General features: G+C 43.6%; 1 protein-coding gene across 1 annotated transcript in view; it reads left to right on the forward strand.

Annotated features, from left to right (window-relative positions):
* The first annotated feature begins 2,373 nt into the window (after positions 1-2,373).
* The window catches only part of LOC123807912 (serine/arginine repetitive matrix protein 1-like), an 86,821-nt gene continuing 61,360 nt past the window's right edge, over positions 2,374-27,834 (forward strand). Inside the window, exons 1-3 of the mRNA XM_045821960.1 lie at positions 2,374-2,441; positions 3,566-3,889; positions 6,433-7,297. Coding sequence (XP_045677916.1) covers positions 2,374-2,441; positions 3,566-3,889; positions 6,433-7,297 — 1,257 coding nt within the window. The remainder of the gene's footprint in view (positions 2,442-3,565; positions 3,890-6,432; positions 7,298-27,834) is intronic.

Below are 27,834 nucleotides of genomic sequence, written 5' to 3' on the forward strand. Positions count from 1 at the left end.
TTATCATCAGTGATGTCATGCTGATACCATGTACCACCAGGTATAATGTGATGAGAACACAGTTCACCTCTGTAACCAAATGCAGGTCCAGCTGCCTTCCACAAAGAAAGCCAATACTGCAAAGGCAGGTGCTGATATAAAGGAAAGTGATTTATTTCCAGTTGCTGGACATCTGAAAGATGGAGGACTCGTGTCTCAAAGACTATCATCTCATCTCAGTGGAGGCAAAGGTTTTTATAAAGTGGGAGAGGAGAACAGAGCAAAGAGATCAAGGGAAGAGGTTGAAAAGTTCTCTACGTGCTGACTAGCACGGTCCATTCCGATAAGGCAAGTGATGGGCCGGTGTGCATCATCCTGGTTTAGTCATCCTGGATTCACATCATCCTGGCTCCACAGCCAAAGATCAGCAAATCTCCCGGAGCTTGGATGCCTGAAGGTTGGAGTCTGTACCCTTTGAAGTTAATACCTAGGATTATTGTCCAAACATGCTGTTCGTCTATAAACTACATATTAGTCAGAGTCAGCACTTACGGAAACAAGCACAAGAATGGTGGGGTGGGTTACAATTTCTCACCATTACAATTTTCCACTGTTACACCTCCATGGTATTCTTTCCCAAAACCCATGAGTAGGGTCTAGTCATGAGAAAACATCAGCCAAACTCAACCTCAGAGACAAAATCTCTGACCATTGCCCCTCACAAAAAAGCAAGACCGAGCAACTGTCACAGAGCACAGGTGATACGGTAACTGAAGACGATGTGGTACCCTAGATGGGATCCGGAACAGGAAAAGGACATTAGTGGAAAAAAACCTGATGAAATGTGAATAAACTGTGGAGTTTAGTTAACAGCAATGTGGCGGTGTTGATTTCTTCTTTTTGAGAAATGTGCCAAGGTAACGTAAGACAATAATGTTAGGGGAAACTGAGTATGTTTAGATCGATGTCATAATTTCCCTCTGTTTTTTGAAGGCTGGGGCTGTGTGATGCAATGATAACACCGTGAGCAATAACAACTCAAATTTCTGAACCAATTTTACATACACTAACTCATAATGGGACAACATTATGAAGCCGGTAGAACAGGTGTTTTTATGTCCATTATACAAATGAGTAAACAGTGACTCAAAACGAAATGTATCCAAGATCACATTTGCAGTGCCTTCGGCTTAAACGACGATTTAGTGAATCAAGGAAACTTGTGTTATTTTTACTTTCACCAGATACTAGAAAGACAGGCCAGTGTATGTGCGCACGCACAGATGGGGAGGGAACAGGAAACACAGAGAGGGGCGCCAGAAGATTTGAGACGGCAGTCAAATTCCAACTGACCTGAAAAGTCTGTTGAGCCTTGAAGACTAAAGAATAATTAATGAGCTGACTTTCTGGTTTTCGAAGCTCACAGATTTGGGTTTTTTTTCCCCTATACTTCCCTACCTTTATGTCGGAGTGATAGTTTCCTTAATAAAAATAAAGTAACCTAATGGTCACAGTTTCGTGGGTCTGCAAAGTCATGACGCTCGGGAGCCCCTGAGCACGTGAGCTATTCACTTCTTCCTGCCCCACCACCACCCATTTCTAACACGGACTCAGACTATGTGCATGAGAAATTTGTTACTTCGATTCTGCTCATAAATTGGGTGTAATATTTTCCATACACAATTTTCTTTGTCCCGATTGCAACAATGGCACCAATAATTTTGAATAGGAAACGTATCCACATGACATTGTCCCCTTATAATTTAGGAACAGCGCTAATAAAAGGCAAATTTTGTACATTTGCAACCATCCCCTCCCCCCCGCTCTTTCCAGTCTTACTCATTTTCCAGGAGCGTAAATCAGAAAGTTAAACCTGTAGGAGTTCTGTTTTGCCTTTAAACAAAAATGCATTCTTACAGGTGAAATAATTATACTGTTATCTCAGATCAAGGTATCAAAGAAAGAGTCTCGTGTGGATACTTATGTAACTTACACACACACGAAGAGGAATGTTTCAACACAGACGGATCTGAGCGTTGGACCTAAAGTGTGGTCTTCCGTGTTGATTCTGCAGCCGGAGGAGTTATCCCTATGCTTTGCTGCCCCCTTGGCAAACTAGAAGGATTTACAACGGAATTCTGCACCCAGCCGGCTGGAGTCCGCGCTCCTTCCCACTGCCTCTGTGGGCTGGCCTGGCTCGGAGGCGTTTGAAATGGCTATTACAGATTGCCACTGGCTTAGGTATATTGCAAAGAAATTAAAGCATCTTCCCGTGGAGACACAGATTTTTCTCCTTTTAAAATAATTTACTTTCCGCAAGATCCACGTGTTAGACTCTGAGTTATTTTTAAGGGCTCGGTATTTCTTTCCTTCTTTCTTTAGTCGGGAGTGCAGATGGAGAAAGGAGGAATCGGTCGAAGACGTCTGAGTTTGAGCTCTGGGCGACGTTTTGGCTCATTCGGGTGTGACGCTGACAGCAGAGGCGCTGGGCCATCCGTTTTCCATGGTCTAAGCTTCCATTCCGCGCCTGGGAGATGCCTGGTCTCCAACTCCACTGGTTGGGAGTCCAGAACACTTAGCAGAAGCTGTTCACAAAATGCAAAGCATCTAGGTGTCCAAGGCAGAGGCTCCTGTTGTCTCTCTCTCTCTCTTTTTTTTTTTTTTTTTTTGCTCTCCCAAGTCACTTCCAAAGGAGCTAAGGGAATAAAGACGAACAAAACCTAAGCTCTTACAGCTGACCTGCTGCTTTCCATGTTGGACCTGAGACCGATTTGCTGCATCGTCATTCCCGCTTGTGTTCCCTATATTTTGCCGTTCTAAGGCTCGGCGCCGCTTTCTCTGCGCTCACCAACCTCTCCAGCTTCCCCGTCACAACTCAGACTCCCTCAAATCCGACTCCTCCCCCACTTTCCGGTGTCTAAGTCTTATTTGAACCTGAGGTCGTTTAGCTTAGGCGGGCACTGGGTAGGAGGCAGCCTTCTTTGCTGTTTCATTTAAATTCGGCGTGGGTAGGTGGGTTCCTTACACAATTCTGTAGCACACGCAAAACAGCTCAAAGCTAGAATCAGAAAGATTGGAGAGTTCCACATCTTCAAAGCGCCGCTAGGAAAGGAAATAATACGAGGAGGACGGCGTGGGTGGGTGTGGGGGGTTGACATAAAGAAATAGAACCCGACTTCCCTGGCAACTTGGATAAATCTGGTAACTGGAGGCAAAAAGATTCCGAGGGCTGAGTCTGGTCCGGATGAAACGCTAGGGCTCCTTCCAGTGCCAGAGTCTGGTGCTGGAAGATTGCCACTGGCGTCTTGCCATCGAGTGGCCCCAGACAGCAACACACCCACTGGAAACGCACGTGAGCAAAGCTCTCGCCCCGGGAACCGCTGCCTGCGGTTTCCTAGTCGATTCCAGCTTCTCTGCGGCGTGTAGGGCGCACAGAGGGTTAAGTTAGTCCCCTCCCTCGTAGGAAGGAGGGGAAGGGGAGGGGGAAAGCAGCCTAGTGTCTCAGGCTGGGTACTTCGTAGTTAGTTGTACGTTCGAAACCTGTCGCCCTCACTTGCGAGTTTGGCATCTTCCATTGCCACCACAGAGGAACGATCGCTCGGAGATATCAGCCGTGGCCGAAATCTCCACGCCAAGGCGTTGAACTGCTACCGCGCGGGTGCGTCTCTGGCCCTCGGTCCCGCGTTTCAAGCAGCGGCAAGGCAGCAGCTCCGCTCCCGCCCCCCGTGTCCACCCAGCCCGGGACCAGGTCGGCAGTTCTCAACGATGGGCAGGAGGGACCTTGGCGGCGACCCCTAAAACAATACCATGCCCCGGGAGCCCCGCTGCTGCCGCGCCAGCTTCTTCCCTTTCCATCTCCCCGACCCCGTCGGATTCGGATGAGCCCACAGCAGGGAGACGCAGACACCAGGTAAAGGGGCTGAGGTGCCAGGTAGAGTTTCCAGTAGCCGCCAGAGCTGCCATTACGCGGGCACCACGCGGTCTCTAGGGGGACGGAGGAAGATTTTTTTTTTTTTTTAACCAGCGGGGGCTGGTCATCGGGAGAGTGGGTGGAGTGTTTCAGTCTTTATCTTTCATCCAGAGAGAAAACAGGTTGCTTAATTCACCCCCGAATTTAGGGAGGTCTGTTTTCAGGCCGAATCCATCTCCCGTAAGGAGTTATGTTAACTACGCTCTGAGTCAAAACGCAAAATTTTTAGCCTGCTGGATGGAGCATCGTCCCAAACTGGGGTTTCTACGGCGACTAAAGTTGCCGGAATCAGCCTCGCACTTAGCCAGAATGAATCTGTTAACTTCTAGGAGTAACATTTTCCCGACTTCCCCACCCTCGCGCTCACCCCATCTGCCGCTAATGTCACCAGCGTTATTAAGAGCTGGCGTCTAAAGCCACCAGCACGCCCCCTGCCCGAAATCCAGGATTTGTTAGTTGGCTAAGAGATGCGGGGTGGGGGAATGCTAGTTCCTTTTCCTTCCAGTTGGGGAGGAGGTTACTCCCCCCCACCAAACCAAGTCTTTCTCCAGCTCTGCTGGTCCTCAGAGGCTGCGTACTAAGCTAGAACCAGCGCACCCTTCTCGCACATAAAGCGGGTGTACGAAGGCGCGGGGGGCATACCAGCTTGAACCCGATTGCGTTCTCTATGCCGCGAGTGTGGGATGCGCTGAGCCGGCGGTTACGCGTCCAGACGCAGAGTGCAGGGGCGAGACGAGGTGGAGGGGGGCGGGAGCAGACGGTGCCAGCTGGTATCTAGTCCCCTGGAAAGCTTGCAGTCGGCTGCACTGACCATCCCTCCCCTGTGCAGATCCGACAGCGCGGGTGCCCCCCGCCCCCGCCCTCGGGGCAGTCACTTTTCTTTGGTAACCCCGCGCCAGAGCGAGGTTGCCAGTTGAAGTCAGGGCACTAACCAGGGGAAGGAAGTGTCGAGGAAGAGGGTGACTGGGGCGGGCTAGATCCACACTTGATGCCGGTGAACTTCTGAAGCGCGCGGGGTTCCGGCTGGCAGCAGATGCGGTTGCAGGCGGAGGCCACTGCTGGTGCGGTAGCTGGCGCTTCACTCCTGTTCCCCCCGCCCCCAGCAAGATGGCACTGGCTGTTTGCTGTAGTCCAGTTAATTCCCCCAGCCATCCCCCTTCTCCTCCCGGCATTAGTCATACATTGAGCTCGGGCAGAAGAGCGGCTATGTATGTATGAGACAGTCAAAGCATTTCTCTGGCCACCTTTGCACAATGTAACAGGAACAGCAACTCCCGGGCACGAACCCCGGCCGTGTGTGCATTGGTGCCGGCTTGCGTCTCTGGCGTGCGTCTGGGTGGATCCGTCTGTGGCTTGTGCTTGGGAGGCAAATCGGGCGTTTTTCCAGGCCGTCTTAACACAATTTAGGCGCTCCAATACGTGAAGGCGGTAGACCCTACAGAGATGCGAAGAAAATAAAAACAATTGGGAAAGCGATGCCAAGTGACTCAGGCTGTGAACTGAGGACGGGGGAATCATCCTGAGCGGGTCGTGGCCACTGCCCCTGCCTAACTCTTCTGGCGCGCTAGCCGATCGGCTCCCTAGGGAGTTGGTCCTGAGCCAGTTTCAAGCTCTTGGGTGTGCTTTTGGCCAGGCACCACCGACGGCGCGTCTGAGCGCAGCTCAGCGGTTGGCGCGGGCTCGCTCTCCTTCGTCTGTTCAGATTCCGCCCCTCTACAGACTTGTTAGAACACGACAGTAACTTACCGGAGGCAGGAGCAGCGGCAATGAAATGAGAGGAGAAAACCAGAACCCCCTCCCCCGCTCCAAGAATGAGACGTGCACCTGGTTGCTTTCCATTACTCTTTCACCTTTACGAAGAGATTGCGAGTGAAGCGTCGCCTGTTCACAAACCAGGTTTCTGTAGCTGTCAAGCGTGTTTCCTAAGTCTTTGAAGTTGAATCTCTGGGGAAAGTGAACAACGGTCTTTCCAGCGGCCATGGTGAAAGGACAAAACGGGGTGGTTAAAATAACCCTATTGAATGTTTTATTATATTCCCAATTAAAACTATTTAAGAAGGTCCTGGATGAGGGAACTGGCCATGGGGTGGGGTGCGGGGTGGGGACAGATCACCCAGACTGCCTGCATTTGACATAACGCCATCTTGGTTGAGAGACTTGCAATATTTTTACCCTCTAATCTCATGTTTCCATCATTTGTCAATGTCTGAGTAATAGATCCCCTGGCTTGGAAGTACAACACCAAGTGAACAGAGAGGAAATTGACTTTCAGCTTTCGGACAGTGGCGTTATCCCAAGGGCTGGGGAGGCAGGTGGGGTGGTGCAGGGTCGGGAGAGAGGAGCACGTGTGCAGGGTCCGAGTGGCATCCCCGGCGTTGGCCCCGGTGTTCTGCAACTCACTTCAGGGAGGACAGGGTTAAGAGACTTTGCCTCTTGGAAAGCTTTGGGTTGCAGCCGCGCCTCCCAAGCATTCTTTAAACCAGAAATGTGGGAGGGACTCGGAGAGGGCGGGAGCAAAAGAGGGAGGGAGAGAAAGAAGGGCTCGAGTTGGGGAGCGCGCCAGAGCGCGAGGGACGAGAGAGAGGAGGAGCGCAGGAGCAGCGGAGGCGATCCCGCGAATTCATTACTGTAAACATCTCCCGGGGGCGTCAGGAGGGGTGGGGGTGGGGGCCGCGGCGCCTACATAGTCCGGCTGCGTCGGATCCAGGCAGCAGTGAGGTCGGAGCAGCCTCCAGACCCACGCGGGACCGACGCAGCACAGAGAGCGAGCCCCGCGCAGCGCCCCACGCCGGGCTCCGCGCGGTGGGCACCGGGGCATCGGAGGCGCACTTGCCCGGTTCTCCACACCTACCCCCCGGGTCCTCCGTCTCCGAGGAGCCCCGGCACTACGGGGCCGCTTTCCATCGCCTTCCACCCCGGTCCTCTTTCTTTTGGGACTCGTTGGCTCCGCCGAGGCGGAGAGGGAGGGGGAGGCAGCGGAGCAGAAGGGGCGGGGGCCGCGGCGGCCGGAGCCAGGAGAAAGTGGCATGCCCGAGCCCTGGAGGCGGAGGTGGCGGAGGACTGGGGAAGACGATGCCGCGGCTCCGTAAGGGAGAAAGGCAAGAGCGAGCGAGGCGAGTGGGGCGCTCGGGCGCCAGCCGGCTGCGGGCAGGCTCGCGCCGCTCTGAAGCTCCAGCCTCCGCATCCCCGCGCCCCGACGCTGCAGGCGACAGGGCTGGGCTCCGGCAGCCGCCACCGTCGCCGCTGCCGCCACCGGGAGTACCGAGCAAAAGTTTGGAGCTGAGGGAGGACGCAGCGCTGAGCGGGATTAACACCAGGGCTAGAAGGATACCTCGAGAACCTTTGCAGGTAACAGGCACCTTCCACCCTCTCTCTCCATGCCTCTCTGCTGGGCTCCTGCTCCCTCCCAGCCCCTTTCTGACCTGTCCAGATCTGGCTGCAAGTGAGAGGGAGGCGAAGCTCTCGGGGATGGGCACCTAGCGCCGGGAGGTCGACAGTAACGTAGTAACGTTAGAGGGGCCGGCGGTGCCTCTCGGCACCCGGTGGGCAGCTGTGCAGCGAGGCGAGTCTCTCCTGGGAATGGATGAGAACCCTCGGCCCCAGCTGGTGTTTGATCTTGCAGCTCTCGGGGAATTTAGAATGTGGGTTGAGGGGCTTTTAGTATTCTTGAAGCCGGAGAAATGATGGGTGCATTTCACCCACTTCCATCCAGATCCTCTCTTATTTAGCATATTTAAAGAACAGTGTGAACCCATTCGCCGTCACCCACCAAATTTAGCTGGTGCAGGAAAGCAAATGGGAGCGGGGGCGGGGAGGTGTGTGCGAAGATTTCAAGGAAAGGAGAAAATTTTTCCTTTCCCCTTTTGCTATCCCCGGGGTCCTCCCTCCTTCCATTCACCGTCTGGCGTCATAAAATAGGAACTTTGGAAGTCACATTTTGATTGAAGGGTGAGATGAAGCACACTAACCATTGGTGACGTGAATTTGCAGTGCGTATGTGTGTGTGTGTGGGGAGGGGGCGGTTGTTAACCGTGGTGCGGAGGGGTTGGTTTTTGCTAGGCGGCCTGATGCACAGTAGTGCGGGGGTGGGGGGCGGTGAGTGGTCCAGCTTGTATACTGAGGAGGGGGCAGTGGAGAGAAAACATTCAACGTTTCCAGAACGGCAGCCTTACTTGGGCTAAGAAAATAGCTTCCGCCTTTCACTCAAAGAGAGAGAAGATTCCAGCCCCAGTTCTCCAATGCCCCCTCTCCCGCAGTCGAGTTTGGAGTTTCCAAGCGGCTCCACCTTTGCTGCTGCTATCGTTTTTATTAGGATCATTATTAATTCACCTGGAAACGCATGGTGCCTTCTCTTGTAAGTGGGAATCAGTCTCTAAGAGCTTTTGATTAATTTTAGTGGAGGGACTCTTGTAAAGCTTACAGTAAGCTAATCAAGTGCAAGGCACAAATCCGTGTAAATGCTGGCCCAGGAGTGCAAGGTGCTGATTAGATTTCTTCACATGCTGCATTTGCTATGCAAAGCCTCTTCTAAATGGGATCTATTGCTCCCCACTCAGCTGGGAGGTTCTTTCATCACACAGGGCTTTAGGGAGCTTTGGGGCATGCCCACTCTCCCTGGGGCTTATTGCTAAATTTATTATGTCTAACTTCTCCCAGCCCAAAGCTAATAGGAGGACTAGCTTCCACATCGAGAAGATATTGTCTGTGTACTTACACAGAATGACCTTATTAAATCTCTAGTGAAAGGATCCCCCAAACGTTTTGAGGTAAATAAAATGCAGCTTGGCATTTGTCCAGGTATGTATTTGGTGGTTGCAGTACAAATGTAAAATTTTAGGTCCGTATCTGAAGTGTTGGAACTGGACTTTTTTTTTTTTAATTAATCGCTAAGCAACATGCGTCAGATCCATAAGATTGACAGGCCACCATGTTAGAAGAGAATAAATCCTTGGGTAATACACACTCCGTGAAAAGTTGTTTATTTCCCCACAATCTTACTGCTCCCCAGAATACTTTTCGGCTTCCCTTCCTCAAAAGCCCCAAACAGGATAGGGTTAAACCATCTGAGGATTTCTAATACTCAAGGTGGACAGGGCAACACCATCCTGTCATGTTGAGTTGCAAATATCTGTGACTGGAGAAGGTTGGAGATGAAATTTCTAACACGATTCCACGTCTCCGCCAGTGGGTATAAGACATTGTAAAAAGCATTGGGCTAGCTGTACTGTAGCCGAACCTATAACAAACCTAGCATGGAAAGAGTGCTGTATTTTTTCACCTTTTTTAATACGCCTCTTAACACTTCAGTACTTTCACTGCCGTTTTAGAAATTTCAGGGGCTGCTTTTGACAGAAGAAAGTGGATTCCCAAATGACACCACGCTGGGCGCCTTGGAGTTCCCAAGACAGGCCTGGATTTTCCTGTGTGCTAGGTTTCAGATGATATGATCTTATCCGAGTTTGACTTTGACCTGCTGGATCTAATTTGAAGCTCCTCTGATGCTTCTTACATTTATATTCCGGCCTGCTGGAGAGTTTGATTTAGGATTTAGACATATCTCCCTAAGGCAACCCTATATCTTTCTAGTTTGAAGCTGTGGTTTCAAAAAAGGTTCAAGTACATGCAAGTCCAGAAGCCTTAAACTGTAGAGACTCAGCGTGAACGTGTGGTCTAGTTTGAGTCTTCAGCTTTGTATTCTACAAGGAAGAATTTCTGCTTCTAAGGTCAGCAGGGTCTGAAGTTAAAAAACAGCAAGGGTGCCAGTGGTTTTGCTTTCTGTGTAGAAGATTCCGAAAAGGTCAAGGTGATGCCATTTTATTTCTATTCAGGTCAGACCTTCCTGGATAATCACCTTTGGGTACCTTTTCTCTAATTTCCATTCAAGTTCATTTTTCACTAGATTACTTTAATAACTTTGTGGTTGCTGCCACAGTGATTCAACTTCAGTCCATTAGTGACCTCTGTCTGCGAGAAGTGAATACTCATTGTTTCTCTTTCTTCTCATCAGAGTCTACAGATTATGCAAGGGGAAGAAAAGAGACAGCTCTGTAGTTCTTTCTGGATATTTGGATTTTCACACTTGGTTTTTCGAATACGGAGTTCAGTGTGGGTACTGATACTTAACAACAGTAATAAAAATCTTACATACAGGCTAACAGGCTTGTAAACGGTCCCTGCATATGGCATCGACAACATGATCAGCATAAATAAAACAGCAGTGCTCTCCGCTGTCAATAAAAGGGTTGTACAGTCAGGTAGGCTAATGTTTTGAGACTCACAAAGCTGCTAGATGTCAGTGAAATTTTATTGCCCCCAAGTGCTTACATAACAAGGGAAAGTTGATTCAAGCCCAGAACATGTACAGAGTATGTGGCAACTAGACTTCATGGTAGCAGCGTGTGTATGCTTTTCAATTCAGCTGTGAACTTAGGGTCCAGAGCAAGGGTGAGGTGGGGTATGAGAAGGCCGTTTGTAAACTGATGGTCCTTTAAGGAGACTTTTAAAATCTGATTCCTAACCCAGCTTTGCCTTCTCAGGGTTTTCAAATCAAAATTTCAATTTCAGTCAATTATTCTAAATGGTAATTGAAGACAAAGTTTGCTGAATTTCTTAGGTGGGTGGATGCCATTGTCAGACATTTTCCAGATGGTTTTCGATGTAGTGGTATTTGGGGATATGGAATTTTTAGGAGGTTTTCTTTCTTTTCCCTTGGACAGGTTTTGTGCAGAAGACATTTTAAAGCCCAATTATTATTATTATTATTAAAGTTAAACAACTATTATAATACCCCAGCCAACTTTCTTATTTTTCTCCACCCTCCAAATTGCTTTGCTTTTTTTTCAAAAATTATGTTTCTCTTCTAAAAACCACATGTTGGGGATTGGAGTAAGACTATCAGTATTTTTTTTTTTTTAGTATTTTCAGCAATGTGACCTCCAGTTAAGTATCTGTTTATAGTATAACACACACACTCACATACATATACATCAAGAGCCATTTTAAGACAGAGATTCTTTTCAAGGTTTTAAAATATGTTCCTTTTAAAGAACTATGACACAAATATTGTAATAAAAATATCCTGTGTTCCGATGAATACAGAGACTTATTTCAGTCAGTCGCATGGAACAGTAAAACACTGTATTAGCAAAATAATCAGTAGTATTTTCAGTACATGGTCAAAATCTGTTAGAACCTTCATGGTTTTTTTTTTTCCCTTGGCGAATTTTGCATCCACTGGTCTTTTTTGGTTTTCTTTGATTTCTTCGACTGTGGCTCTTTGAAGTGATTCAAAATTAAACAGTAGCTACTTCTTTAGGGAAATTCATCATGTTATGTTCAGGATTCCAGAAGAGTTAATGATGCAGAAAACGTCCTGTAAAACATCTTTCTAAAAGAAGTCCTTCTCTTGCAGGCTTCCCACTTACTGGCCTCCTGTACCATTTGCAGTGAATTGGAACTCTGTTATTTATTTATTTTTCAAATACCACCTCTAACTTAATTTAAGGTGGGATGTGTTTCTGCAGAAGCAGGCAGTACCGTGTGTCCTGAGTCGCCTGAACAAAGCAGTGTCGTTTTTACGGATCTGGAGTAAGGGAAGGTCAAAGAAAATATCCTTGCATAAGTTTGGGAAGTTCAAAAGGCCACATTCGTGATTCTCAAACACTGGTCAGTTATTCTTCTGATCATAAGGGCACACACATTTCTTCTGGCAGTTTAGTAGTTAAAGATCTGAGCCATTTTTTGAAGCACTCACAAAATAAATACCTGGTGTTCCTACCCATTAGGTGCTCATTAGAACTTAGCTGTTTTTCTCACTTTCTTCCCTGGTTGCTTTTAAGAGAATATGCAAGAAACTTGGCAAAAGGTCCCCTTTCCCCTCAGGTCACAGATCATGTGTTGTATTTCAGTTGTTTTTATTACAGCTTTCAAGATACTGATAAAAGAATCTTCTATCAGAACCTTTTAAGAACCTTAGGGCTTTTGGATTTAAACCCACTGAAAAATATCAGGTACCAAAGTTCATAGATGCTATTAGGTCTCAGGACACTGAGACCTGGTTCAGCAGTGGCTCTTAAAATTGGTTCACAAATTTATTGTCCATGGAGGTCAACAGAGGTCATGTGGCTGAATGGAAAGCATTAGACTCATATCAGTCCCGAAATAGGTCCACGTGTTGGTGTCAGTCTTAGCCCCAGCTGCCTATGGGCATCACTTTTGTGAAGTCCAGTGTCAAAATAGCCTCTGTGCGAGTTTCCTGTCCCACTCTACTTCAGACTTGGGACTTTATTCTGAAGAAGGAACTAATGCAGGAAATAATAATATTCCTCATAGATACTAGATAAAGAGGAGGTGAGCATTAGGGGGAATAGATTGGCTAAGCCTTTACCATATAGGTTCCAGGACATTTTGTCTAGGCCCCGAGAAATAAAATTGATTTTAAAACACATGCATGCCTGGTATTTACGTAGCTCGTCACTGGCATTTTCCAGTTCTCCCAGCCAGGATTTCATTTATTCATCTCAACTGCCTCTGTGAATGGGCATGAGAAAGCCCTACCCCCCTAGACTCTCACTGGGGAACTGGAGCCAGAAGGAGGTGGAAGCCTGCCTGAGACTACACAGAGTTCTCCTTGAAACCATTTGACATTATACGAACCGATGGGCATTGCAGTTTATTGCATAGATATGCATTCTCCAGATACAATTTAGAAGTCCTTCTTGTAAAGCCACCCAAAATGGTCAGAGTTGTATTTTTTTCATTAAAAGTAAACTATATGACCACCATATCAATATTTAGCTTTAAAAATAGAATTTCACGCTCTCTCCAACATTATATAAGATACAAGTTTGCCTATTCTGGGTAAGGATAATTTTATGATATAGGCATTGTGATTTGGGACCTGACTTGTCGTGGGGAATGAGCAATGGGGAAGTTGTTTAGGGGGAGAAGCAAGGATGTATTTCTAAAAATAAAAATAAAAAAAACCCCTGCATTCTCATGTCAGCACACTCCTTTCTGCATTTATGACCTTGGCCAAATTACTCAATCTCTTGGAGACTTAATTTCCTCTCTGCGGAGTTCAACAGGGTTGTTCCAGGGTCAGATAAGATTAATGTGTGTGAAAATACCTTGATAACAGCATAGTTTTATATTCCCATAAAGAGGCATTATTCAGATTGATACCATTTATCACTCTGTGACTGTCATGTGCTAGGATAGTTCCAGGTTTCAGATACATAAAAAGGTGACAAGAGAGAGCTTGCTCTCCTGGAGCACCCTGCTCTCCAGGAGCTGTTTGGGGGTGCTGTGGGACATTTCCCAACCAGGAACATGTCCGGAGGCTCTCTTCATCACTCACTCCATGGTGCATTGTCTCTCTTTTGTGAGTTTCCTGTATTCTGATACAAGTATTTTTTTCAAGGATCAAGGGTACATGGGGTGAGTTGGGCACCAGGGCCAAACTTTCCTTCCCCGACAGCTTGGAACCTGAATTTATCACAGAGAGATTCCACTGAGGATCTTTTGGAAAGGAACCATCAACATTCACTGAAGTCAAGTTATTTCCCCTTTTGGCTGGGTTTGTACTTTGGCCATTCAAGTTACCTTTTGCAAAAACATAGCCATTAATAAAATATATGATAACTTTAATGACTTGTTTTGTAAAATAAGGCACGTTAGTGCAAAAGACTGCCTCCTCAGTAGTTTGGCAAACCTCCTGAGCCCATTACCAGTAAATGGAAAGACCTGTTTTTGTTTTTTTTTTTACACCAACGTAATCTCCAAAGCTTGGCCTGACTTTGACTTAGTGTCACAAAACCCTCGTGGGACATTCTTCACAATTCACTTCCCCGTATTTTGTTCAGTTGTTTTTATAATTGTCAGACCTGAGTGAGCGTGTTGATTTTATTTTCCTAATTTGTGTACGCGTACGCCTTTGGAAAGGTTACATTTTGATAGATTTAAGGTTGCTTAATTGAAGCCTGCAGAAAATGCTCTCAAGTGAAGTGTGTATTTATAAAATGTATGGTTAGGTCACAATTCTTGGTCAGAAGGAAAATTTCAATCAGTGATTTGAATGTATGATAGTATGTGTTTGACAATGTTCTTTTCACTTTCTAATTTGTATTTGCCAAAGGTCTGATGCTTTTTTTTAAAGTTGATTAGCATTTTAGCAGTGCATTGTAAACTACCTGGCCATAGCACTATGTTTTAACATGACAAATAACTCTCATAGAATCTGAATACCTTTTGTTCTGGCAGTGCTGAATGATATAATCATAATATTTGAAGAAGAAAAATGTTTACTACTGCTCTGAAGAGTTATGCTAACAAAATGAGATGAATCTGTAGGTACTACACTTGCAAGAAGCTAGTTTGTGCACATCCACATTTTTCAAATGCACAAACCCATCTAAGTGTTAGGGAGGGAGTACTGGTATACCTTTCAGGTAGGGGTGCTCATTGAACCCATATGTCATTAATATAATACAATGAGATAACTCCAATTGTTTTTAAGTAAAGATGTTCTTTTTCAAGTAGGTCCTAGGGAAACTCTATATAAGAGGGAATACATTTTTGTGTGAATGTCTTGGTACTCACGAAGATGATAGTATTTTTTGTAGATGCAGAAGGTATACACCAGATGATGAAAAAAGCTTTTTCACTCATGCAGAAGATGATTTTTAGCACTATCAGGCATAAAGTGAGACTGGAATAATAAACAGGTAATATAGTAGAGCCACCTGTAGTTGAGGTCTAAGGGAGACACAAAACCTAGTCTCATCACAGTTTTATACAGGATTGAAAACAGCACAGCCAATCCCAGTAAGTGTGCCAGGAATACCTGGCATTAATGGAAAGAGCTTTGCATTTGGAAAGGGATAGTCTTGAGTTCTAATGTTGGCTGTTGTTAATTTTGTAAACCTGGGTAAAATTTTACATGTCGTTTAGACTTTGTCTCCTCAAGTATGAAATAGGAGGAAGTACTTTCTACTTCTGAGGACTGAGATAATTATGTGAAGTGTCTAATTGTTTGGCACAGAGTAGAAGCTTTATAAATGCTGACTGCAGATCATTCTATCTCCAAAATGATAATGATTCCATTATGTTGCTCTCTCCCTCTACAAATATTTTGCCATTCCTCTGGAATCCCAAAGAAAGCTTTTGACTCCTTGGACCTGTTCACTAACAGAATACAGCCTCTTCTGCGAAATAATACGTGAATTTTTATGCATGTAACGGAGCATGAAAGGACAGCGAAGGAGACAAAAACTCCACGCAGTGGCAGAATGAGCTCATAGCTGGTGGTGCGTGGTGTATGCTGGTGCCGTGACTGGGGACAGTGCGGGGGTGGAGGACAGCAAGGAGCACTTTTTCAGTTTGAGGCATCAGGAAGTGGTGTCATTTGGGTCCTGATTGACTGTAATTTTTTTGACCATTGAAAACATAGCCTTTGGCAGTTAAGGGGTGCTTCTCCATGCACCCCCACTCAGCTCCATGAACCCTTCCGTGGAACCAATACATGCCACTTGCAACAAGTTCTGGTCCAGACTGTGACACTAGGCACAGTGAACTTTGGTTATTATGTCTCTGCCACTGTTAGAGATTTTTTTTTATCAGAACGAATGTTAAAGACTTTCTTCACACAAATCATTGCACACATGACTCTTGGCAGAATTATGAAAATATTTTATTGCAGAAGATTAACATAAATTTTACCATATTTTTATAATTCTTATTTTGTTCTCTGAGAATGATGATACCTTGCTTGTTTAATGAAAGATGCTAGAATGAGAATGGTGCCGTTGGGTTATTAGTTCAGTATGAAAATATTTCTTTCAGAAAGCATTTCCAATTAATGTAAGTAAAGCAGCTTCTTACTGCTTCTACAGCAGATGCTTTGGAACAAATGTGGTCCTCAGGAGCACTGGTAAGGGCACGTACTGCTAGGGTTAGTTTTTGTCATTATAATTGCACGTATATATAATACAATTTGCTCATTCTACTCACTAATTGAAAGTTGCTTCTTTTTTTGACATTATGAATCACGAGTTTATTGATGGGAAGTTATATTTAACAAGATAATAGGTATGCCACAGACCTCAAAGTTCATAAGCACAGAAGTTTTTCCTGTTAAGGTTACATAAGTTATAATGTAATATTATATATATAACATTATATATATAACATTATATATATAAAACGTTATATATATGTATATTCCAAATAGAGCTGAGAGAAGCAGTCACTAGACTGTGTTTTGTAAATTGTTAATATCGTAGTAAGTAGATATTCTGAACCAACGTTTTGCCCAACATAAGTAATAAGACCTTGTTTTGTTTCTTTTGAACACATAAGAGAGATTAAAATTCTTTGGAAAATGGTTTAAATTTTTTTTTTACCCAAATAGGTAAGGAACAAGTCCAATAGTGCTGACAGCAATGGAATTTAAAACTCAATTCTAATAATCTCTGAGTCCCGAAGGAATGCGAGGCCCACATCCGTTCAAGTCATGAGTTCGTGGCTGGGGACTTGGCAAAGCTTGGTCCTTTACTGTGTGCCAGGCACCATACTGCGTTTCCTGTTGGACACTCGGGATATTCTTTCAAAGAACTCATTCCTGATCGCAAAGAAATCTGATGGGTTGGCCCACAGTCATCCTCTTGAAACATAACTCATTCATTTAATTAACTGAAGGAAGTGGTTAACATACAGGTTCCTGGGCCCTAGGCTGGAGATGAAATCTGATTGATTAAGTCTCTGATGAAGCCTGGGGATGTGAATGCTCGAAAGCTCCCAGCACTGGAGATCCCTGACTTAGGGATCTCTTTAGAATTCTGTAGAATTCTTAGGTTTTAGAATTTGTTTTCTGATGCAGAGGCTCCATGATAATCATCTGGTTCACCGTCACTTGTGAATTTCTGAGAGTATTTTTCCCTGTGTTTTTTGCACATAGGAAATACTGCTAGATTTAAACCAGCTCTTCTAGAAAAGAACCTTCAGAGAGGCCAAATGTCAGGGCTGGCTTCATCTGTGGTGGGCACAGCCTTTTGTGTGGTCCCTCCATCATCCATCAGTATCTCCTAAACCATTGTACTGTGTTGTTCTTGGTGTCCCAGAGTTAATTTCCAGAAAAGACAAATCACATCATATCACCTTATTCCCTGTCCACTTGGATAAAGTCCATCCAGATGTTATGCTGACTTGTGAGATTTATAACAATCTGGGTCTCAAACTTTCATTCAGGCTTCATACTCAAGCGCCCATCCTATGTAGCCATGTTCCAAAGATGGTAAAGCATGTTCCTCTTCATGCTTAGCATTCCCCGTGCTGCTAACCCTTTGCGTGGGATATTACTTGCTTACTCTCCATTTAGCAGACTCTCTTCCTTGAAGTCCCACACGAATGTTACCTTCCCTACTGGTCAAAATGAATCATTCCATACCTGGGCTTCTCCAGCATTATGTTTGTACTTTATTAGCTCCTTCTTCATGTTGTATTGTAATGTGTCTGTTCACATTGTGTCTCTCCCATTGTTCTCCAAGAACCTTGGCTTATTCATCCTGTCAGCCCAGTGCAAACAATGGTGCCCAATGCAGCAAGCTCTGCACAAATGTGGTTGATTGAATAAAGGCACCGTTGTGCTGATCAATCCTGGAAGAGAAGATTCACACTCTAGTGATAGGGAATGTGTCCTCAGAAGTGCTTTATCCTTCCCATATGGGGAAAAAATACACTACTACCTTCCTACCTTACTCGAAGCAGGCTTGTCAGGCCAATGAGTGTTGGCTAACCCGTCTCAGATCAGCATCAAGCTCTCCAAACCACACATGAGGCAATTCAGATGCCACACTGTAAGATCTGCTTAAAGAAGAAATGAGTTTACTTGATGATGTATCTTTCTTGGCATCAAGTAAAACTATCAGTTAAATAGATGTTCGTGCAGATGTGGTTTTCATAGAATGAAACATGTAGCTCATCAAAGTAACTTTGTGTATCTTGGCATAATTAAAGAGAAGCAAGAACTTGTGAAGAAATGTATGCAGTTTCTCTTATTTTTATTTTTTGTTCCGTGTTTTTATTTTGTTTATTTTATCCTAGGCACATTATTTCCTCATGGAGATATATCTGAGGAGCCAGGACCCTCCAGGGAGAAAAGAAGGCTAGAAATGATAACTCCTTAATCAGTCTGTCTCCACAAAGCAGGACCCTCCTTAGCCTTCCTGATTTGACACTGAATACAGCAAAGAGCACGCAAAGGTTACAATACATTCTAAACTTACAGGGTTTGATGTGATCGTGATGGTGACAGAGTTGGACTTTAAATCTTTCTTTTTCACCAAAAGAGCATTCTAACAACATCTCACTACTTTCGTGGTGGATTATTGATGACGGACAGAGAAGACGTGCATGCGTGTGGGCTGTGTGTGTGCCCATGTGAACACTCCAGTCCCTTGTCCCCCTTGTCCAGCAAAACATGCAGTGACTGCAGAGAGTAGAAAGTGGCAGAACATTGATCTGCCCCTACCTTACCCCTTAGTACCCTCTGGGCTGTCTCTATGTTGGCAATATTTGTATGCCAATAGAAGCACATGGAATAACATGTGGCATGAATGTCTTGCAAGTGACTGTGCTTTAATACTGGGGGATTACAACACCACCACAGAAGACCTTACAACATAATTTTTAGCACTGTTTACATACAGTATTTCTCCTGTTTCTTGAATTACACCAAATATCAGCGAGGCCACATTCTCATCCAGAGGTAGTAGGAATAATAATAATGATAATAAGCAATATTAATGGTATTGATCATAGGTAAGATCTATTGATTTAGAGAGCTGCTTTTGTAGTTCGTGTATATTATCACATTTAAATCTTAACAGAAACCCTGTAAAGTAGCTTCTATTTAGTAATATTACTATTAACCCCATGTTACACATAGGGAAACTAAAGGAGAGAGAATTGCCTGAGGTTGCACATTTATTTTGTAGTTGTTAGGAATTATAAGATCTGTGAGGACTGCGTAATTTCCAAAATCAGCTCTAACTTTATTTTTCTGTGCCCTAAGAATCAAAGTCAGAGTGCTTGCTCACTGTTCAGTGGGTAACCTGTGGTCCAGCTCTTTATATTTGCCTTTTTTTTAAATTAGTATTTCTTTTTTTTTTTCAAAGATCATCTTTTTTTAGAGATTTTTTTTACTTATTTTTAGACAGGGAAGGGAGAGAGAAAGAGAGAGAGAGAGAAACATCAATGTGCGGTTGCTGGGGGCCATGGCCTGCAACCCAGGCATGTGCCCTGACTGGGAATCGAACCTGTGACACTTTGGTTTGCAGCCCGCGCTCATACATTTGCCTTTTTAATAGATAATAATCTAAAAAGTCATTATTCTTGGCCATTTTTGAATCAAAAGGATTCTTGGTTTTCTCAATGTATACCTGTAACATAGGAAAAACAAAGAATCATAATTCTAAAATGTGAAAACCTGTTAGCATGTTTTCAGTATTAGTGAGTCTGTGGATAAATGCCTAATGATTAGAGTGCATTTATTATAGAGAGCATGTGCCATTTTTGCCTTCACCCTGTACCAGAACTACTAATAAATAGTTAAATGGATGGATCTGAGATGCACCTATTTCTCCCTGCAGAGGTGATAATGGACAATGGACTGACCAGAGGTCAGATAATAACATCAAGTGAGCAGCTTCCGAGAGAGCTGGAAAATAGTGGAGAACCGACTGTGTTATAAATAGGTCCGATTCTCTCTTTTTCTGCATCTGTGTAATTGCTTAGGCAGTAGACTTCATTGGCTGAAAAAATGACCCAGAGATGGGCTGGAAAAGGTTGTTCCACAGGGAAAATTTGAAAAGAAGCATAGTATGTGCTTGCAAGTCTTCACCTTGTTGAATTTGGCTTTTGACCATCACTCCCTGTTATCACTTTCTATTGAGGCATTCATCTCCCTATGTGTCAAGGTTGAGTTTTATGAATTCAGAGATTACAATGGAAGCCCTTCAATTATTTGCTCCTCTTTGTTCCATGTAAATATTATTGATACTACCTAAATTAAGTGGTCCATTTCTCAGTTCCTTCATTTTCCGTAAGGCAGCAGACCATGGCTGCTCTTATTTCTGTGTCCTTTTGTCACCTTATGTCCATTGTCTGTCATGAGAAAGCTGTGGATTGGGTGGCATGCGATCAGTGCTGATCTAGGTCAGTCCTGATGGTTCATTGATGCGGTTGGTTATGAAGGCAGGCTCTGCCTAGGGGTAGTAGCAGTTTGGTGAATGGCCCTGTAGACAGCCAGCTCCACAACCACATGGAAACACCAGCTCTGTCTGGCCGCTGGGGTGAATTCTGCAGTGTTTCTGTCTATGGTGATGGGAGTCTAACTGACTTGGGTGGAACCGAAACATTTGTTCTCTGCCATATGCTCCTGAGAAGTGATTAGGCCTTGTGAGAGAAACCTAAACATTCCAGTGTCACTCTTAACTGGAAGTAGCTGCCTGGTCTGTCTGGACCACAGGCATCTGTGAAGAATCAGCCCTGTTACCCAGTGTTACTCTTCTCTCTCCACTCTGAGTGCTGACCTTCCTGGGATTTTCTGCTGGACTTCAGTGTTAGTGTGTTTTATTTAGAATGAGGTAATCACTCCCAACAGTGCCCCATTCTAATTAATACTTCTCCGTTAAATGAATATGCTGTCTAGAAGCACTATTTTGAGTCATCTTAATTACTCACTTTTATTCATTTTCAGCTGTCCTATTCCTAGTTCTATGAATCACTAAAAAATTCTGTTCTTGCCCCTCTCTTGGTTCCGTTGTGTCCGTGGTAGTTACGGGCAAGTTCTTGTGTGTCTTTCTGCCCTTGACCTTCACACCATAGTTCATTATTCTTCCTCATTCCTTCACTGATGAGATTACCCTCCATTGTTTGTAGGATCAAGTCTCAACTTCTTAGCTTGACACCCCCCAGGCCTTTCCTTCTGTAGTTTTTCCTAATCTGCCTCCTAGGAATTAATCCTCTTTTGGTAACTAAATTTAGGGTGTGTCCTGACTTTATCTTTATAGGGGTCCCCTTGTGATGTAAAATTTTACCAAGTGCTTTGTCTTCACTATCTGTGAGCTTATTGAGGGCAAAGGCTCTGCCTAATGAATGTCTGGGGAGCTGAACTGAACCACTGTATCTGACCCCACCCTGCGTCTGTGAAACGTACACACGCACACAAGTCTGTGTCCTCTCTCTGCATCCTACCTCCCATCGGATTTTAAAGAGTGAACCAATTAGCATTAACAAAGTTTGCACGAATAACTCATGTATTTGAATTTTAAGGTTATCTATTAGAAGAAGCTTCCTGTGTTCCCTCTGTGGAATCCCTTATCAAAGCATTGCAGGAAGTCGGAGAATTCCAACAGTATCACGAGCCCTCTGTGTATGTTTGGAAAACCTGTAGTCCTTCCAGGTCTTTAGGCAGGAGCAAATTCTAATAATCACAGTCATTAGAACTTGATTATGTTGAATTGGATTCTTATACCAGAGGCACCACAGACTCCGGCTTGCTGGAAACGTTGAAGCCATTCGCATGTTTTGAAAAATAAAACAATCACTTGTTTTTTATAATTTCCTTAAATGTTACTCTTTTTAAAAAGGAGCTGCAGAAAGACGCAGGGTGAGGGGACTGGGGAGTCCGTGGAGTCTGCATTCACACGGGCCGGATTTGTTCTGCCTCAACAAGTTAGGGTAACTCAAGCATGTTTCTTCATCTTTTTTCCTCCTTTCTCCATTTTTAATGGAGCAAAAATAATACACATCTCATAGGATCATTGTGACACATAGATTAGGTGATGCCCACCCCCCATCAAGTACTAGTAAATAATGCATCCCTTCCCCTTTGCCCTTCAACTTCAAATAGAATAGATGCTGTGGCTTACAAATGACTGTTTTTTTCCCCTCCCTACATGGAGAAGCCAGTTCTGTAATACGGTGTCACTATTTCCCCAAAAGAGCCCTCTCTGGGGCCATGGTGCTTGCCTAATTTCTCCACGACGGCACTGTTTCTTGGGTCCAGAAGAGGATACACTGGCCTAGAAATAGTCATCTTTCTGCCTCAATTAGGACGCTCACTGTTGAAGAACTCTTAAAATCACTTTTCTTTCTGGGAAAAAGGAAATCTTACCAGCAGTCTCATCCTCTCAGAAACAGTGGGTATCATGAATTATTAGAAAAGAATTACCCAAAGAAAGTGCTCTTAAAAACAACTGCTCACAGAAAGAAGAGTCTGACTTATCGACAGGCACAAAGGAATTTTTCCTACTAAATTTCAGCTTGTCACTTACAAACATGAAAATTGCAGTGCTCGTAATATATTCTGTGGGGACAATGTTGTGAGTGTTTCCATGAGGTGAAATTCTCAAGTAAGAGCTTCTGAGAATGAATATTTACTCCCATGAGAACCCTAGGGAATCTCTATTTGGAAACAGGTGAACAACAAGCAAAAGCCATTATAAAAAGAGGAAAGCAAAACAGACAAATCAAGTAAATAATTCCTTTGTAGACCACATTGTGAAAAAAAAAATGAAATGATGTGAGACACATTTCATTTAGCATGAATAACCAATGTAATTATAATTGGCTAATGAATATTTTTTTCTTTTTCTGCATAATATTAGTGTCATCTAAAGTGGTGAAGGTGTTTTGCATATTAAAACCTCACCACCATGCAGTTATATTTATGGGCTTTTTTTTCTGGTGAAGTCAATGTTGTTTTAGCTTTTATCTAGATCTCAGTTTAAAGGCTTATCTGTAGTCTGGAAACAAAATGTTAGAGATAAAAAAGATATGTAGAACATGATTTTTTTCCCTTTAACAAATAGATATTAGAGTTTTCTCTGGATTATATTTTTCAATGTGTAGAAATAACAATCTCGTATCAAATCTAGAAAGGATTTTTTGGGAAAATTGTATCATGGCTGACATTAGCAAATTTTATAAGAACAAAAACAATGATCTCGATGACTTAGCTTAAATTTGTTCTTTATGACCGGCAAGCAAACAAGCTGGCTTCTCATTGCACCTACTTGTTCTGTGAGTCTGTGTTACTAAGTAATTAGTGGAATTTCCATGAAAGTAGATAGCAAACAGATTCCTGAAAAGAATTCGTATTCAGATAATTCTTGGTCCTTAAGTGATGGGGAGAGACTTGTAAATAATAAAATCCAGAGAGATATCGCTGATTTAATTGAACTGGTAGTTGGATTTGATTCTGACTCCACCTTTTGACTGAATGCTTAACAAGAAAGATGAAGGGATTTAAATAAATTTCAAGTCCCATTTCTTTTTGTCCTCAAAATTGATAGCACGTTGCTGGTGGGGGAGTGGCAGTTGGCGTCTGTGAAATGTGAACAGGTTGTAACCAAAGTGATGTCAGTGATGGGACTGTTTGGGAAATGAGGAAATGGCCTTGGGGGACAAGCTTAAGAAGGACACAGGTATGCTACTGCAGAAATGACCTGGAATCTCCTTTTCTGCATATATTAGCGCTTACCTTCTCCAAAGGATATTTATTGGGGATTCATTAAAAAAAAGGCAGTGTTTTCTTTTTTCATGTCACTCCAATATTTAACTCTAAAGCCCGAGTGATAGCAATAGTGGTTCCAACGTCGCCTCCAGTTGTTCCCTTCATAGGAAGGGAGGGGAGTGTCAGTACCGTGCGGTGATGGGCACACCCCACAGCACTCAAAGTAGATGGACTTGCCTCTACTGCATGGTGATTCTGTGCTGGAAGTAGGTGACCTGAGTTTGAATTTCAGCTCTGCTGTTATCTGCCTTTGAAACTGTGGGCCACATGTAAATTTCTCAGTCTCTTCTGTAAAATGAAGACATGAATCTCTTTCAAAGGTTATAAACATGAAGTGAGACATGTTATGGAAGGTATTACACATAGCATGATCTTAGTTACATTGCTGTTGGTTTTATGTGTGTTTGGCTAAATACCACTGAATTCTAAATTCTTTAATAAATAGGTGGATGAATGAATGTGTGCATGCATGAATAAATAGATAAATGCATGAAGTAGAAAAATATGTATGTTTATTCTGCCCTAAAATACCTAAAAGATTGATTGTGTTTAAGATTGCAGTAAACCCTAATGGAATAAATGAAGATTCAGAGATAAAATATTATATATGAAGTGAGAAACTTGAAGATGGAAACCATTTTTCATAATTCTTTCCATTTTTGTAACTCACATTTCTATTATTTTGTATTTTGGGGATATCATTTTACTTTCTTATCTCCTATAGTAGTTAGGGCATGGGTAATTATTTTGACCTCATAGATTCCCAGTGAGAAAAATGAATCGCTGAAGGTCAGTCCCTTTCTGTTTTGTGGGGCTATGTACCGAATCACCTGGTCAGTAACTGATGCCATGAATTGAGCTGGACAAACGGTGTGGCACGCTCAAAAGATCAGTAGGTTGCCCTGCAGAAGGCCTGAGTTCTAGTTTTTGTGCTGTCTTGAAAAAAATCTCTGATTTCTGTCAAATTACTCCACTTTGTTGAGCCTCAGTGTCTTTATCAGATGAAGACTGAGCATTGCCAGCCATGCTCTGAGGATGAGAATCCAGGGAGCTAGCGTTAGTGCTGAGGTCCCCGGCTCTGGATTTCGTCTGCGTGGGCTTGAGTTGCCTTCATGGCATCACAACTCATCTTGGAACGGTCCTTAATCTATATAAGCCTCACTTTTCTCATCTGTGCAGTTGGAATAGCAAAGTCAAAACCTTCTTAATGAGCTGCCATGAGGATTAAGCGAGGTAATACTTGTGGGGTATTTGGCATATACTTGGTGCAATTAAATGCTCAATGAATATTAGCAAGCCTTCCAACGTGGCTTATTCAAAAGTAGGTAAGGTAAACAACACTGACGTTGTCAGAGAGTAATAGACATTAATGTCTCCCTGTATTACTGACCCAACAACCTAAGTCCTGCCCTGCAAAGCTACCAGGGGTGGATGATCACAGAGGAACATCCCACAGGCCTCTTCAAAGAGAGAGATGGTCCCTCTGAGTCCCTCTAGGAGCTCCGCATTTGTTGAACGATGCTAATATTAATGATTCTGTTATAGATGGCATGCAGTTTCCTGGTGCAGACAGGGAAGATAAGGAGACCTTTTGGTATATGGCCACATTTGGAAGGCTGTGAAACCTTTGATATGAAAGAGCTATTCCAGAAATCCTTCCAAGAGGCCTAGGCCTACACTGCCATAACTAATGAGTCTTGTTGCTCCTATATCTGATGCTCCTGCTCCTGCGTTAAGTGTCTGAAATATTTGCCAGCCTGTCCTCCCAGATCTAGTTTTAGAAGACTGCTGGGGTAATGGTGTTTTTTTGATGCAATGCTCAGTATAAGACACATTAAATTTTAACTGTGGGACTTTTATAAATGCAAGACTTGTAGGCACAGCAGTCACAGTGACTAAGACAGGGAATATTTAGAGGGCAGCCACCTTTTACCTGTTGCCCCTTTTCTTTGGATTTGGGTTAAGATTGTACAGGTATCTGCATTAGTCATAGTAATGAAATGCACACCCACTCTCCTTTGCAGCCATCAGGCAGAGCAAAAGGATGTAATGGATACTGAAGTGATAAAGGTTTAGTGTCCAAGAAACAGGAAATTAGGACGGATGTGATGGAAAATTTTAGAATGCAAACAGAATGTTTATTAGTGGCCAATTTTTAAGTGCCTTGCCCCCAACAATACTTGTTCATTCCCTCTCTCTCTCTCTCTATCTCTCTTACCACCCCTCCAGGGGGCTATGCCACTAAGATCCTCTAAAGGTCATTTCTCCTCATTGAACCCCTAGGGAACACAGCCATCTGAGTCATGCTTTTAACCTCAGATTCCAGCACTGATCGGATATACAGTAGGGATTCACCAAATATTTGTGGAACGAACTAGTGAGAGAGGGAGCAGGAGGGAAGGGAAGATTGAGGGTGAAATAAAAAGGGAAGAAGATTTCCAGTTACCTCCCGTAGGTGATTGAAAATAGTTTTGTTGCTGGTAGTGGTGGTGGTTCTGCGGTATAATTTTGGGAAAGGACAGAGCTGTTTTGTCCTATTTGAGGAAATAGCATAACAGATGAGGTTCGTAGTATGTTAAACCTCAGATCTGCCTATAGGCTTGACATAGTTGTCCAGATTACTATACAAATAGAATAGACTCAACTTTACATTCATTAGCTTATAGGGTAGGGTGGACACGTTTCAAAGGTAATTTTGAGGGTTTAAATTGGAAAGAAAATCTCATCAGGGATAGAAAGCCAAGCGTCCCTTCTCTTTTTATTCTCAAACAGAAGAAAGGGGGAGACGTTTTATTTTGTTCTTTCAAAGAGCTTAACTGATTAAAGGGCTCCATTACGCTCTGCAGGACACCATGTATATTTAAATAAAAATGATTCATCATGGGGCCAGCAATCAACAAGTATTTATCGAAGTCTCAAATGCCAGAAAGTTCTAAGTGCTAGTTTAGTGGCCTCCCTGAGGGACTTAATAAACTATCATCTTGCAAAAAGACATCCTAGAAGATAAACATTTGACAGTGAATGATCACAGGCTGTAAATGCCCTTCCTTCAGAGTGGGAGTATTCTGTGCTTCATTTCCGGACATATTGGTACACCTAAGAAACACAGTCCAGGATGTATAGCATTGTCATTTCTTCACATCTTGCCAGTGGCATTCAGATGACTCTGAGGGCCTATCAGACCACTTCTGTGCCGTTTGAGTACCTGTTTTAAATCTACCTCATTTCTTAAGTGATAACATTATTTGTGAAACTTAACTTACTGACTTTGACTGAGACAGTTGGCATTGTGCATCCTGGTGTGGTGTTTAATTCAAGGAATGCTTATGACGCGTTAGCCATTTCTCTCTGAATGAAAAAAGAGAGAGTTGTTGCTATATAGGTGTTAAACAGTTTATTTGCATCACTACAGGGTGACCTTTAAGGTCTGATTCTGAGGTCCTCATCCCCTGAGGTGGTTTCTTGTCCTGCAGGGTCAAAGGTGGTGCTCTGTCACATGCCTGATCCCACACCCACTCACCCCCTGGGTATATATCACACCCCACAGAAGGCACTGATGTGGATTAGAGACTTATGACACCATCTAATAATGCCTTTCTAATGGAGATAGGCATCATTCTGGTAATGTAATTTGGGTCTTTAGAGACTTGGTATGTAAGTTAGAAATTTGATTTTACTCTCTGTGTAAAAGCTACCTTTGCTGAAAAGGAGAGTCAGAAAGCCTACAGGTGGCACAGTAGTGCAGATTTTTCCCATTAAATGTCTTAGTAGATTGAGATCCTCATGTAAGGACCGTGGGAAGTTAGCAGCCTTAATAATCTTGCTAATACTTTCAGAAATGACTCGTCAGTATATCAGGATATGCCTAGATTTCTACAAAAGGCTACAGGGCAGCAATATAACTATTTCTTCCTTATCTAAGATCTTCAAATGCATGGGGTAGGAATAGAAGAAAATGGGAAGAAAGCCAACTATTAAAAATCAGAAAGGATATAACTGTTAAATCTTCTAACGATTTAGAGGAAGACGTACATGTTGGTATTTTCTAGCAGTGAGATGTTAACAAAATATGGAGAGAAGGCATATAATTAAGAAATTTACCATTAAGTTGATAAATTCAGTTGTGTGAATAGAGACATTTTGTACTTACAGGAAACCGCCTGGAATATACAGATGGTTCCCTTAAAATTAAATCCAAGTTAGGGTAATAAGCAGTGCTGTCTAGATGTTTAACATTTTTAAAAAGTTTGGTATTTTAGAGACAATTATAGATTTGATCTGCAAGAGCTGCCCTTCAGAGAGAGTGCCC

Source organism: Phyllostomus hastatus, unplaced genomic scaffold (genome assembly GCF_019186645.2).
Source record: "Phyllostomus hastatus isolate PE091 unplaced genomic scaffold, TTU_PhHast_1.1 phas_scaffold_501, whole genome shotgun sequence".
NCBI lineage: Eukaryota > Metazoa > Chordata > Mammalia > Chiroptera > Phyllostomidae > Phyllostomus > Phyllostomus hastatus.